Here is a 15,137-nt window from a genome sequence, read left to right on the forward strand (position 1 = left end):
TCCAGAGTAGAATACAATGATTTAAACTGCGGTTATGGTTTTCATAAAACACAAACCCAGGATTTAATCAACTCAATGTATTTGCATGTGCAGTTAAAGTTGTAGGGGGTAGGACTCCATTTAAAAAGCATTACAGATCAAAACAGACTGGTTGGAACTATTACAAGTCGCTTAGTGACATTCATTTCCAGAGCTATTGTTGTTCTGAATGCAGCCATGAAGAGGTTTCTCCTGTAGCCAGACTCTTTACAACTTTGAGCAAATCCTCAAACTGTGACTGTAATAACACATTGATTAGTATTCGACCCCCTACATCTCTACGAACATTTCTGTAAATATTAAAGATTTTTAATATTATTTTTTTCTTTAAACCAAACTTGGTTCCTGTGGTTGCTGAAATAAAAACAAGACATTGCTGTTTTCCAAAACAAGATACTTTATAGTTGATGTCGAAGACAAATGTTAAAGTAAAGGTCCCAAGAAAAGTTCTACTGTAACAATGGAAAACAAAAATAATAAAAAAACAGAGTGACAAAAATAATATGCATTTCTTACGTCTGTAAACCTAGACCTGCTCTCGAGCCACAGTGGTCATAGATATATTACTGGCTGTAAAGGGAAGGACAGGCTGAGGATGATATACCTGTCAAACATCTGGGAAAAAGCCCTTTGATGACTCCAGATGCTCTCCACTCAACCCAAAAATACATCCAAAGGAAGAAGAAAAAAAAAGATATATCACACAGGCAGTCTAATATGTAGTGTGTAGTTCACCTAAAACAATGTTCTACATAAATACAATAAAATCTGTTGTCTGTATGTCACAAGTGCTATAGTTTTTTTGTTTTGTTTTGTAAAATATTCAAATGTTTTGAAATCGTTTTCTCTTTTCTGTTTTCATTTCTTTTTTTCTTTACAAGTAAAAAGCACATCTGTCGGACGCGAGGAGCATCGTTCTTTCCGCTGCTTCCTGACCACAGAAGAGAAGAGAAAGCAGTCGCGTTCCCGAGCGCTCTACAATGCTGGAAAAGTCTCGTCCTCCAGTGCTCATCGGTTGTGCAAATATGTTACAAGGACAGACAGGCATGCCGACACACAAACATGCAGAAAAAACGACAGGGGTGGAGCGAAGAGAACGGTACAGAAAAAATCCACCCAGGCCTTCAAATAAACAGAGCTAGGCCCGGGCTTAATGGCAAATTAGCAGGAATGACAGATGTTCAAATAAATGGGAATAAAATAAATGGAATGTTTGCCGTTTTTTTGTTTCTTTTTTTCATTTTTTTTTAAAACATGAAAGTGGCTATCTGGATCCGGGGTGGATAAACCAGATAGAGAAGTCCCTTTGAGGAAGAAAGAAAGTGAGAAACAGGCTGCCATTGTTCAGACTGTTACTGCAAAGTGATCTGTGAGCTCTGGTTGGCAAGTCAGTCGCTGCTGCACTGTTACCACTATGGCCTCCTTCTCCATAACACTGAGTACACTGTGCAATGCTTCAGCAACACTTTACATCACTGAAATATGCTTGGATTTACCAAAATGTACATTTACTTGCGCCCACCATTCAGTAGCACAACGGAAATTTGATAACTACTGTATGTTTTTTGTAATAATAAATTTAATAATAATAAAAATAAAATAATCATAACAATAATAATAATGATAATGTTTCTTTGTATAGCACCTTCCACACTTACAAATGCAGCTCACGGTGCTTCAGTAATAGTATTAACATGCTACAGTATGACAAGGTTAAAAAAATCAAACGTTTTTAAAAGTGCCGACTTGGTCTACATTCGGCTCCGTAGAGGGGAAAGGCAGCAAACACCTGCAACTGGCACTCATGAGAATTTGGACGTCTCAAATCGACAATTAACCATGTCAATCCATTTATTTGGTCTCTTCTAACAAACTTGCCTGCCAGCACAGTCACTGAGCAAGCCGGTAAAGTCGTGTTTTCAGTAGGTTTGCCTGTTGATACGACTGTACGATGAAGCGCCCGGTGAGCGTGTGATTTCAGAACCAGTGTAGTGCTACGGTTTGCGGCTCTAAACCAATGGCAGCCATGAGGAGAGAACAGAGACTTCAGCGAGCCCTGCACTAGACACAGCCAGAGCGGATATATGAGCATTTCATCACCTTGCACTTCCAAAGTTTTTTCAAATGTGATTGTAATCTTTTATAATATATATCTATAGATTTTTTTTCTCATATATAAATCTACTATGAACAGAACATATAGTAAATACACAATTGTTGGAATCATTATACAAAGTAGAAACATCTCAATTTCACCCTCCCAAGAAAACCACAGAACCCCAGAGTGTGTGTAAAAGGCTGCTCTCTAAGAGAAGAACTATGGTCTTAAGAACTTTAAGCATGTAAAACAACATTGTCAACTGTACAGAGTGTAACAGGGAAACAACCAAAATCAAAAACAGAAAAGAATCAGTATAAAAAGTTCAAGACAAAAGGAGAAAATAAGGAAAGTACAGAGAGGAAAATAACTGGCAAATAACTCAGAATGGAGTAGTCATGTGAGGCATGGGTATACCAGAAAAGACAGTAAGAACAATCGCAACAGCAACTCATGCCTAATTCCTTAATATGCACTTCTCCCATCTCACTTATGGTAATATACAAGAAATAATCAAAAGTTCGTGTCAACAATGTCAAAGGTAGTTGCCAAGAGGCTGAACATGAGTTGGGGTTTTCAAACAAGTAAGACCATCTAAGATCAGTCCACATCAGATCAGTGGCAAGGTGAATGACGCCATCAGCGAGCATGCTTGTGTATATACAGGTTAACGGGTCATTAAGATGCATACATGTGCTGCTCCAAAACCTACGTGCTCAGCTAGAGAGACTCGTGCAGATCGGTGGAGTGTCACAGCCTTCTCGGGGAGGTTTTTGCCATTATTGTCTGGGTGCAGGCTGGTGGTCCGATTATTTCCTGGACTGACACGCACACATACACACACGCAGTCACTCAAAAACACACAAAAATGCACGCACACAGAGACAGTAGCACCTGCCAGTAGTGAAAAAACGGTCCACTGCAGTGCTGCTAGTGCAGGGACTCAATGGCAGGAAACATGAAGCTGAACACCAGCACTGAATCTCACCTGCTGGCACATCAGAAGGCTCAATGGTATATTTTAAAACTGATTTCCAGCCCTTGTCTTCATATTTCAAAGATGCCATTAAAAAAAAAAAAACTGACCATATGCTGAGAAGGATATTATTGGTGATTAACTAGTGCCCTTAATAGTCACTTAATCTGAGCACTGACATTCATAACTATAAAAAGTCTAACAAGTGAGGTGAGATATACATGAAAATACATAAATAGTTCAATTATTCAATCACAAAGTTCTGCAAGAAGAAAACATCTGAACGGTCCTACCTTATTTGCCTGTGGCTAGTGGCACCGAACTACTGGTTAAATCTCATGCTTTCAGTGTTTATTTTTCTTCTACTACTACAGCATTCAAACTGGTCCAAGGAAAGGTGTCGAGTAACAGTGCATGCTAGCTAACGGAGGCGATAATGGAGATTTGGTCATAGAGTTTGAACAAGTAGCTACATTGGGCTGCACTTGCTCTCAAAAGCACTGCAGAATTCAACTGAAAACTGCTCCAACAATGTTTGCCTGTGTACAGCTGGCAACTACCTTACAAGTTATTTATAAGCGAAAGATCCTGAAGTTATGCAAAGTCCAAAGCAAGTATTGAAAAACTGAAAAGGAAACAACAAAATTAAAAAAATGACAATAAAATGATGATAATGTGTGCAAGACACACAGAAGTCTGCAGGGCATTCCTGGTAAACATGCAAAGGGCTTTCTGTCCTTCGGGCCTTCAACCATTCCACTCCCGGAAAAAAAGAAGGAGGGGGGCCGAGGGACCCGATGGCCTTCCCCTTATGTAACAAGTTTAAGGCAATGTTCTTCTCAAGTCATCACTTATCCACCAGCTCTTAAAAAAAAAAGGCACAATCTCTCGGTGTCTCTCTCTTGTGTGTTAGAGGGGTTCCAGAAGGGCTGCTTCACCAGCCATCTTGCACACGTCCTCCAAAAATTCCCTCACTCACTCCCTCCCACCCACCCTGGCCATGCCTCCAGCCTCAACTACCTCGCAAGCACGTAGCAGTAACTTTCCAAAACGTCGCAATTCGGAATGAAACAGCATCAGTCACTTTTTCCTCCCCCTCAAGAAAAAGACGAAACAAACAAACAAACAAACAAACAAATGAAGAGACAAAAAATAAAAGCAGAAAAAAAGGACACAGCCATGACGAAGTCCACAGCTGGAACCATGCGGACATTAGTGGCCATGAAAAGAAGAGTTTTTCTTTTAAAGCACCAGCTCTCACATCTACCAGTGGGACGTGAGTCCATGTCCCGTTTGAAAGCAGGTGTCCATGAAGGACAGACAAGCGGGAGACCTGGACATACCCCAAGCTGGACAGAGACGGACTAAAAACGGCGGAGGTGTTCCAGACTGGTGCACTCTGAGTGTTTTGGAGATGTCTTCGGTCCGTTTCGCTTCCCAAGCTGAAAACGCGCTCAGAGCCCCGCGAGTGGAGCTGCGAGGCCGTGGAGCCAGGCGCAGCCAAAAATGAAACGGATGGAGAGGGCAGAGTGAGGTCACACACCAGTGAGAGGCTGTGAGCCAAGGAGGTCACCGAGGTCATCGGACGACTGCTTCTACAACGGTGGCTCCTCCTCCATCGGCTCCTCTTCAGACCTGCGAGTCATGCACAGACACATATTTCCTTTCACAAGGGGACACTATGAAGTTGGAACCATGCAAGTGGGAGTAGCCCACCGATCTTAATATACCATCAGTGATGTAGTCTACTTCAGATACATTTTAAACAGTGTTATTTTTATTCTATTATATATTTAGCATCTGGATTGTGAAGAGGAGTATGTTCCTACACCGCCAGTGGAAACTACGCCTATGCCACCGTATCAACAAACAAATGGGTTTCTGAACACAGATTAAACAAAAAACACCCACAACATATACACCTACCTCTTCCCCATGTGTTTGGCAGCTACAGACAGAGAGGCCATGGCAGTCACAGTCTCTGCCTCCTCTGTCTCACACTTCTGAGCTTCAACGAGTGAGTAGCCCAGCGTTGAGGCACTGCGCTGCAGACAGCGCCAGTACTTACCTACAACACACACAGGTCACAGGACATCAGTCAAGTTTTTTATATAAACTTGAGACACAAGTTTAAGTTGTCACCAGACAGATCTAGATCCATATCCCTAGAAATAACATTCAAAGACTATACACTGACACATAGTAAGCCATTTAAGGAGATATGCCATAAATGCACACTTACTATGGGCTTCAATAACCTTCTCTATGGAGCGCACAGCATTGAGATTGGGTCTCTGCTGAAGAACCTCATCAGCAAGGGGCTCCAGCTGTGGATGAAAATACAGAAACAAGGTCATATCTAATGGTTTTTTGTGACTGTTCAACTGGGACATTTTCTAGTGCAGAGCCATACAATAGCCACCACAATGTTGCTGATGTCATTTAAATCCTTATAAAAACAATGGTCCATGTCTCATGACTATTGAGAGACAGACTGAAAACCATCCAGACCTTTGTGACTGCAGGCCCTGCCGGTGTCTGTGTGACAGGTCAGCTGCAGGAGGGTATGTTTAGCTGCAATTTTAATGGTTAGATGGCAGAGTTAACGACAATACTGGTGTTTGTGAGGCACGATTAGCTGGTAGATTTCATCGCAGCATTGACTGTTAGCTTGCAGGGTTCGCCGCAGTTTTAGTGGTTGGCTGGCAGGGTTAGTTGCAGTATTGGTAGTCAGTTAAATGGGTTAATTGCTGTACTGGTGGTTAGCTGCCAGGATTGGTTGTAACGCTGGTGGTTAGATGGCAGGGTTAGTTGCATTGCTGGCCGTAAGCTGACTGGGTTAACTGCATTATTAGCAGTTGGCTGGCAACGTTAGTTGCAATACTGGTTATTGGTTGTCAGAGTTAGTTGCAATACTTGTGGATGGCTGGCAGGGTTAATCACAATATTGGTCATTGGCTTGCAGGGTTTGTCACAATACTGACAGTTAGCCGGCAGGGTTACCTGCAATACTGGCTGTTAGCTGGCAGAGTTAGTTGCAGAACTATTAATTAGCTGGCAGGGTTAGTTTCAATACTGTCAGGTCGGTAGGTTTAGATGCAGTATTGGTAGTTAGCTAACTGGGTTGGTTGTAGTTCTGGTGGTTGGCTGGCAGGATTAGTTGTTTTAGTATTAAGCTGACTGGGGTTTTGGTATAGTATTAATAGTTAGCTGACTGGGTTATAGTTGTAGTGTTGGGGGTTAGCTTGTAGGGTTAGCTGCAGTATAAGCAGGTGGCTGGCAGGGTCAGTTTCAATGCCATCAGTTACTTGCAATATTGGTGGTTGTCTGGCACAGATCTTGGTTGTGTGGCTGTGAGCTCAGCGAGGTGTTTATATCCTGATGAGGACTCACAGATGTTCTGAACATTTCACTCAGTACAATCCTGGTCCAGCTCTCACACAGACCATAATGCACTGCTTTGTGCCTCGTCAAACTCCACGGGCACAAAAGGCCTGAGCTCACGACAGCTCGGGGACCAACGGGGCCGAAAGGGCCAACAGGGCCGGAGCCCAGAGCAAACAGCAGGGATGCAATAATGCATTCCTAATGTGGAATGATTCCATTTCCCTTAGGCTGTGGGCTGTATTGTTTCAACACCATACAAAAAAAAGTTATGAAAAAAAGTAGAACTTTTCATGTGAAAACAAGAGAAAGAAGAAAGGCATGCATCCCTTCTCTGCCCTACACAAACCATCTGCAGAGAGGGAAAGAGAGGGAGAAAAAGAGAGACATAGAAACTAGGCCTTTCCCTCCAGAAGCTTTGATTTAATTAAAACAAACAGGAGAAAGGACAGGACGCGGCTGGAGCAGAGAAATGATCTGGAGAGAGGGATACTTTAATCCTGCAGTGGCACGCCTCATAGACCCCTCAGCTCTCTTCACATGCAAATACATACACAGAGTTCTGTTAAGACTCGGAACTTTCCTCCCTCAATATCTTGTGAGAAGACTTCTGTACCCTCACAGTCAAAGATTACCACAGCAACACAGAACACACTGACTCTTCACCATCCACCTAAGAGAATAGAGTAGAACTGAAAAATTAAAGAGAAGGATGTGTGTGCGTGTAATTTGCTGGATCCATGGAGAACTGCCATGTACTTTCAGCACCTTGTGAGTTGGAAGCAGGAACACCAGAGTTAAGTGTAAGGTTGAAGTGGAGCCTGAGGACCGTGGCTGGCAGAGTGAGCTCTCATGCTGGACAATAGAGCTTCTTGTTGAGTCACTGGCACTCAACACACTGGGGTTCCTGCGAGTTTTAATGGATGCACCATTCCCACTGCGGCTGATAACACTCATACAGCCTCTCTAGTCTACTTCCACTCCACACACTGTGGCTGTGGAGCTGAAGCATCATTCACTTATAGCTTGGCATGGCATTTGCTATAGACTTCTGCTTCCGAACCCAGGCCCAACAGGGTCTGATAAAATATCAGGTTTGGGCTGATTTTTCATATACAATATTGGGCTTGGGTCATGCTTGGATTTGTTTTCTGATGAGTGATTCTTTTATGTAGTAGATTTGGAAAAAATGGGCCAACGCAAATTTAGCACACTTTCACATATTCTTGTTGCAGTGTACACCATGTACACTCTCTCTAGCACAGTTTATAGGTACAGTACTGTGCAAAAGTCAGAGCCCAACCTACATTTTATACATATAAAAATCTAAATCTAAAATATATAAAAATATAAAAACAATGTTTTCAGCATTTTTTTTGTGTCCACAGCCTTTATTACAGCTTCCAATCCCTTCAGGAGATTTGCTTTAATTTTTTTAAATAATTCTGCAGAAATTCCACACCTCCAAAGTTCAGTCTTTGAAGCTAGTTGCATTTTCTGCTGCTCAAGATCCAAGTAATCCCAAACACATTCAAATCTAGACTCTGGGGTGGCCAGTCAAGCGATCTGAGGACATCAACAGCTTATTTATTTGATTTGCAAATTTTCTTCTTAAAATTCTTAAACTAAATTCCAAAATTTTTAATTTCTTCTTAAAGATACAAGCTTTAAGTACTGTTAATCTGATGGTGGTTTTGGTGGTCTATGGTCTAAGTTGTTATGGTCACAGTTGTTAGAAGTCCAATTTGTACAAGTTGATTATCTTATAACAAACCTCTTCAGAAATGTCTCCTGAACAATGAATTGCAATTAATGGCTGTTATGACTGGAAATTAAATAAATTAAGTATAATCTAACTGATCACCATGAACGAAAAAACAGAACGTTTGCTAAAGGAGAACTGTTTAAATTCCAGATGGGTCTGGGACGTCATCACTAAAGAAACATTATAACCTGGTTGTTACATCAGATAAAAAGCACACAGTGTAGAGCTTGCCATAGTATTTTGAGCTATGAGAGCAGGGGTCCTCTATTTAGCGACACACTTATGTGGAAGTCAATGCTGTCAATGGCAAAAGCTCAATTTTCAGATGAGTGTTTTTAGTTTTTTTTCCATATTCAACTGAATCACTTAGCAATAAAGCAGAGCACAGTAAAATGGTGTAAACCAGCAGTCCATCTCCGTTGATGCGTGCGAGCAGGTTCTGTCTGGGTTTCAAATTCAGCAGTCTCATCGTTGCAGGTACGGGTCAGGTTTGAGCTTCAATTTCATGCCCAGCAGACCTCTGTTAACGATCAGTTGTGTCTATGTGTTAGGGCTGCAACTAATAACTATTTGCATTATAGATTTGTTCCATATCTCTTCAGTGTCTTATAACTTAAGACGTCTCTTTTCTACATCTTACCTTGCCATTTACCATTTTTTGTATTTGTTGAATACTAATTACACATATGTACTTTTTCCTACGTTGATTACATTTTTATTGATCTACGCTACTATGCTGAAGTGACCTATGGTCTAAGAAAAACACTCCGCAATTCACCCTTACAATTATTGATATTATTCTATTGTTTACAATTCAATTAATCATCCTATTGAGCCATTACATCTTCTATAATTTCCTCACAGTTTGCCCCATCACAGTGCTGCCATCATTCACATTTTAAGCAATTACTTTTTTTCCACTGTGCTAGAAAACAACAGAAGCCATTTTGCCCTCTATGCTTCCTGCAGTGTATTGTAACTACAGCAGTTTTGTTTTAAATAAATGCCATATGGACTTTTCCATAATCAATGTCGTTGACGACTAATCGACTTTGTTACCGCCTTTGTGTGTGTGTGTGTGTGTGTGCGCAAAGCCAGGTGGTCATCCACTCAGAGTGCCCTGCTGTGAGGCTTCCCTGTGGCTCCCTTCCAGTCTCCAATCAGCCCAGACATCTCCTAAATTTCCGTCTGAAATCCTTTACCCCAACTCCAGCTCCCACACCCCAAACCCACTCCGAAACTCTGTAGTCCCCCTCACTGCCCCTACCCTCCCCCTCAACCCTGCTGCGAGTGTGACCCTCTCCTGCCCTGGCACCGGCTTAGGGGGGCTGACCTGTCCGTCAGCTTGACAGACGGCTGTGCCGCGAGCCTATAAACTTTAATGGGTCTTGTCAGCGCGCTCCGAGCGGCTTGGCAGGTATGAAACACAAGGCGGCCGCCCGCATCCGCCATGACACGGAGAGTTTATTTGAGTTCCTGCTCTTCGCTGGCCTGAGCACGAGGGTCTCAGAAAGAGAAATTAAGGATGAGCGTGGTTATTCAAACACACTGACATTCACAGTGAACTTATTATTCAGAGACTTAATTAGTTATTTGAATAGGACGTGTAGTTTGGAATACAAACAAAAACTGTGCATTCTTGTGTCATTTTTAAATAGGTTTTTGACTGTGCGACAGAGCTGGAGAGAAAGGTGAGACACAAGCAGCTATACTGCGTCTCGTGAAATTCCTCATGACATCTAAGCAACATCTGTGAGAGTTCTCATTCTGTAGGTCAATAGGTACGTTAAATATATATGAGGCACAGAAGAACTGCATTAGGTTCCCTAAAAACGTTTCAGTGGATAGGTCTTTAGGGAACCATTTTTGTTTATGATAGGCATTTTTGCTATTTGAATATCCACATTTTAAGCAGAATGTATTTGAATGTGCATCTACTCCCCTTTACAAAACACTCCTCTTGTCTCTTCCTCCCTCATTACCTCCTAACCCCGCCATTCTCTCTATGTGCTTAGACCCCAGACTGTTCAGTTGAGTTAAACCCAAAAACTCTCGGGTTATTCTTCAGCTTAACCCTTTAAAGCCGACACAAAAAAGTAATTATTTCTGCTGTTTTATCTGTATCTGTTTTATCTTTATCAGTATCTGTTTGTAAAGGAGTGGGGAAAAGCTTTAAGTTTAATGAACCTCCACATAATGTAACAGTGGTAAAGAATGTTGATGTGTGAAGGTTCTTTAAGGCTTTGAATGGTTCTTCTTTCAAACATGAATCTTTGGGGAAACATACATTTTGCATAAAATGTGGATTTTCGAATAGAAAAAATGCTTATGATAAACAATCCCACAAGAAATGTTTTTGCTGGGATGGTAACAAAACTGCTCCCGCCTCAAGGAATATAGAACTGCTCAGTCTGAGCCTGTGGCACGGTCTTCAAATGAATGAGAAAAAGGAAGACCCAACTGAGGATACCGTGCGAAATGGAGGCTCTGAAGGAATGTGCTTCATAGCCTGTTAGAGACTGCGGGATGTAAACATTCAAGAAATTTAACCTGTGCAGTTTGTTCCACAGAACTGACTGTTATTGTTTTAGATGAATGTGCCAGAGTCAGTCTGCAAAAGCTGATTACTGTATGTTATGCTCATTTCACACAGCGACCTTGTATGAAATTATTTGTGACCTTGGGAACGGCACACATATTTCCACCAGGCAGAACGCAGAGCTGGGCCCAGGGGCCCACAGGTGAAAGCATGCATGTTTACAGTAACCACTGGGTAAACACGGGCATAACCTCATCAGCGAATGGTAACAATTAGCCTATTAGGCCATTTATCAAATAATTACCAACAAACACTATTTGGAGAACAACATCTGTTTGCGCACGTTCGCCAATTAGCCGTGGGTTCAGAGTTGACTAACGTCAGAGCCGATGCATCATTCATGAGGTATTTAACTAGTATCAGGCACTGAAGGGCTGAGGGAAAAAACATGGCAGTTGGGGTAATAGCAGGGGAGTTTATCGCCGGCCTTTTCTCCTGATCTGAACGGCTTTGAGAGGAAACGCAATCCTCATTATAGCAAAGTCTCCTCGTCTTTACATTCCAATAAAAAACAGGGAATATTTCTCACACTGGAGTCGGCAGTAAAACGCTCGATATAATGACCGCAGTCATGCAGGAGGCAGCCATGCTGGAAACCATCTCTCTGTCTCCTCTTTGGAGAACAGCATGGGCACCGCCGCTGTAGCAAAAAGGTGATGTTTGGTACTGTGAAGCTGCAGATTTGACACAGTACAGGGCTGTATTTGTTCATTATGTTGGTACTGTTTTCCTTATTTAGTATTCAGAAGCTTCGTCATTTGTTATATTTCTAGAACAATGGTTTTCAGAGTTAGAGGCATATTTATCACTGTTTTTAAACAAAATATTCATGTCATATCAAACACAGTCATACTCCTCCTTATGTTTTCTCAGTGTTACTCCTTTTCTTTGAAAGAGTGAATCATGGTACGTTTTTGAAAGACTAAAATGGAAACAATGTTTAAACAAAGGGAAGCCAAGTACACGTAAATCTGTTTGGCTGATTGTTGAAGTCATGAACAGCTGTAAATCTTCAAGAATTTGGTATAAAACATTAAAATAACTCAATCCTGAATGAGATTTATATTCCCCTATCGATTGCTATGCCTTCAGTGAACTAGCTAAACTGATTATGAAAACAAACAGACTAAGGGTGCACTCACACTAGGTGATCTGTACCGTGCCCAGGCACATTTGACCCCCAAAGTCCACTTTGTTTGACTAATATGATTGCTTCGAACCCCACCTCTTTAAGCAGGCCTGGGCACGGATCAGTTAAACTTTGGCATGGTACGCATCTAGCATGAGGGCTAACCATGCCCAAGCACAGAATTCAAAAGTTAATTGTAGTCGATGAGCGAAGCTACAAATTCCTCCCTCAACGTCAGCTGATATTTTTCTGTACGCTGCTATATTTTGTGCAACCCCAGTGCTGTTGCCTCAAAACATAAGTATAAAGCCCTATATTATTTTCAGCAAACTTGAATGGACACTCAAACATCAAAACTAGTCAGAATACACATCCTCAGTGGTACTGAGAATGAGTAAACAAGTACTCATTCAGAAACACCAATGAGTATTCAAAGCCTGTAAAGTCAGTTTGGGGCAGCTCTAACAGAGTGATCAAAATGTGCGGGTGAAAAACTGCATGAGCAAAACAAGTCAGGTTAGAGCTCAGGCTCGCTGATGCAGCTGTGCTCCCATGAGAATATTCAACACACTGTAGCGTGCGCACGTGTGTGTGTGTACACACACAGACACACACTCCCTCTTGTTCTATCTGCCTCATCACGAATCACTGGCCTGCATTCCAACTCTATTACACTGTAGCTTTGTAAAGATCATGATAAAACACTTGCTTCCTGCAATTCTGATTACAGGCTTTACCCTCCTTTTATTTGATCTCTTATCAAGTTGGAGCTTTTGTTTTCAAGGCCTGAGTGACTTGTTGCTCAGGTCATCAAATGAACGTATGGCAGATACGCACTCATTCCGCCGCTGAAAAGGGCCTCTACCGGGATTTTTTGAACTCGTGCCACAAAAAACACCAGTGTTACTTTATCGATCGAGTGTGTCTGAATTTGGCACGTGATGCGTGTGGTTATTTTGCATGGCGGTGAAACAGTCGGACTGGGCTAATGAGCTGAGCTCTCAAACTATTTGCGTTTTAGTGCGGAGTGTGCGGCTCTGCGTTTCAGGGCACTGCAGTGTTATTTTAGAGTCGGGGGCATCTGAGTGTGCGTGAGAGAAGCACATTTGATCTTGTGGAGGTTCTACAGAGAAATCCAACTCTCTCTGCTTTATGACAATAGCTTCCTTTCGACTTCAAATGATTCCCAATTTCCTTTGATTACTTCATCTCTGTCTCTCTCGCTCTCCGTTACTGACCCCGTCTGCATGAAGTGTGAGCCTAACAGCTTTCATATGTGCCGCAGGGACTCTGTTCTACTGAAGAGAGAGAGAGAGAGAGAGAGAGAGAGAGAGAGAAAGAGAGAGAAAGAGAGAGAGACGGCTCTACTTAATAGTACACTGAACACACACCCCCCAGCTGAGTGGGTCTCTGTAGGCGTCTGAAACAGATCCATACAGCAGCGCCAATGCACATTTGGAGGTCAGTGGCAGCTCTCCTCTTTACAAAACACTCCTACTCCTCTCCTCTCCTCCTCCCTCATCACCTCCTCACCTCATGCTCTCTATGTGCTACGATACCAGACTGTTCAGTTGAGTTAAACCTGAAAACTCTAGGTTTATTCTAACAAAAGTTTTTTTTTATTTGGTTTGTCACAAACTACCATTTTGAACAAGAAAACAAACAGCTAAACACAGTCATATACAAAAGTTTGAACACCGCTTGTCAAATGACATGCTTTGTTGATTTTCTAAGTGAAAACACTCTACAGTGTTAGAAAGAGCACACTTAAACATGGCATTTTAATGCAAATTTTACAGCATGATTTCTATTTATTTACTGAGTTTAACTTTTTGGAAAACAAACAAAAAAAAATCAAATGTGCCTTAACTTTTGAACAGGCCACATTATGTTTTCCAATATATTAAATTCAGCAAATAAACAGTATTTGTGCATCAAAATGTGCAGAAGTGTGTCCTCTGTAGATGTTGCGTTAACTTCAGCTTTAAAAAATCAATAAAACGTCATTTCACCAGGGGCGCTCAAACTTTTGCCTACGACTGAAGTTACACATCAGTCAGGTAACTCTGATTAAATAAATCAATAATAGGCACTACCCAATCTGACTTCTGTTCTGAATGTGTTCAGGTGCTTACTTAGCAAACAAGAAAAGAAGCCATGTGCAGATCTGGGTCAACCTGCTGAAATTAATAAGATGATTTTACTGTTGCCAAAGAGCACATGCATGTGAAGTAGACCCCCTGGTTGCAGATTTAAATGAGCTGCTTTCTTGTTTTTTGGTTTCATGCAGTTAAAGGGGACCTATTATGCTTTTCCAGTTTTTCCCTTTTCTTTAGTGTGTTGTTTAGCTTTTTGTGCATGTAAACGGTCTGCAAGGTTACAAAGCTCAAGGTACACGTCAGAGGGAGTAACTCTCTCCCACAAAACCACTTTTCTCAGCTGCCTGGAAGGCCTCGTCAGAATTTCAGCCTTTTTCCTTTGTTACAATATGATGCAATCTCATAACACAATCCTTATTGGCTGCCTGTAGGGGCAGAACATGTATCAGGATGCTGCCTTTAACCGCTCTGGCAGGTGACCATTCAGAACAGAGTGGGCGAGCTGACCAATCAGAGCACACTGGGCTCATTGGGAGGGTGAGAAAAATATGAGGGTGAGAACAGTACGAGAAAAATGTGTTTTTGGAACACTGAGGAATGTAAATCTATTGTAGTAGACTCCAAACATAAAACTATGAACACTGAAAATGAGCATAATAGGTCCCCTTTAAGAATTACACTCACTGGCCACTTTATTAGAAAAGTCAACCTTGCAGGTCCACCTTGCTTGTGTACAGTTAGACTGTAGCACATCTGTTAATGCACAGTTTGTGTTAGCTAAATTCTAACCCTTCATCAGTGGTCAGTGTTTGACCACAAAGCTGCTCTTGGCTGGACATTTTTGGGTGGCAGACTACTCTGGACCTAGCATGTGTAAAAACCTAAGCAACACTGCTTTGCCTACTATTAGCAGTATCACTACTGTGCTGAGAATGCACCACCGTCCAAATAATATCTCATTAACAGTGGTAATGTGGACACTGACCAATGATGAATGGGTGACAAATTGTTCATGACAACAGAAGGGTCAATGCGTAACTGTACACTG

At 41.8% G+C, this 15,137-nt stretch overlaps 1 protein-coding gene across 3 annotated transcripts in view; it reads right to left on the reverse strand.

Moving 5' to 3' along the window:
* Positions 1 to 412: 412 nt before the first annotated feature.
* Positions 413 to 15,137, reverse strand: part of hdac4 (histone deacetylase 4) — a 215,369-nt gene continuing 200,644 nt past the window's right edge. For all 3 annotated transcript variants that reach the window (XM_036569453.1, XM_036569446.1, XM_036569458.1), the window contains 3 exons: positions 5,356 to 5,440; positions 5,040 to 5,181; positions 413 to 4,748 (listed from right to left, as the gene is read on the reverse strand). In XM_036569453.1, coding sequence (XP_036425346.1) covers positions 4,709 to 4,748; positions 5,040 to 5,181; positions 5,356 to 5,440 — 267 coding nt within the window. In that variant the 3' untranslated portion in view covers positions 413 to 4,708. The remainder of the gene's footprint in view (positions 4,749 to 5,039; positions 5,182 to 5,355; positions 5,441 to 15,137) is intronic.

Source organism: Colossoma macropomum, unplaced genomic scaffold (genome assembly GCF_904425465.1).
Source record: "Colossoma macropomum unplaced genomic scaffold, Colossoma_macropomum, whole genome shotgun sequence".
In the NCBI taxonomy this organism is placed as follows: Eukaryota; Metazoa; Chordata; class Actinopteri; order Characiformes; family Serrasalmidae; genus Colossoma; species Colossoma macropomum.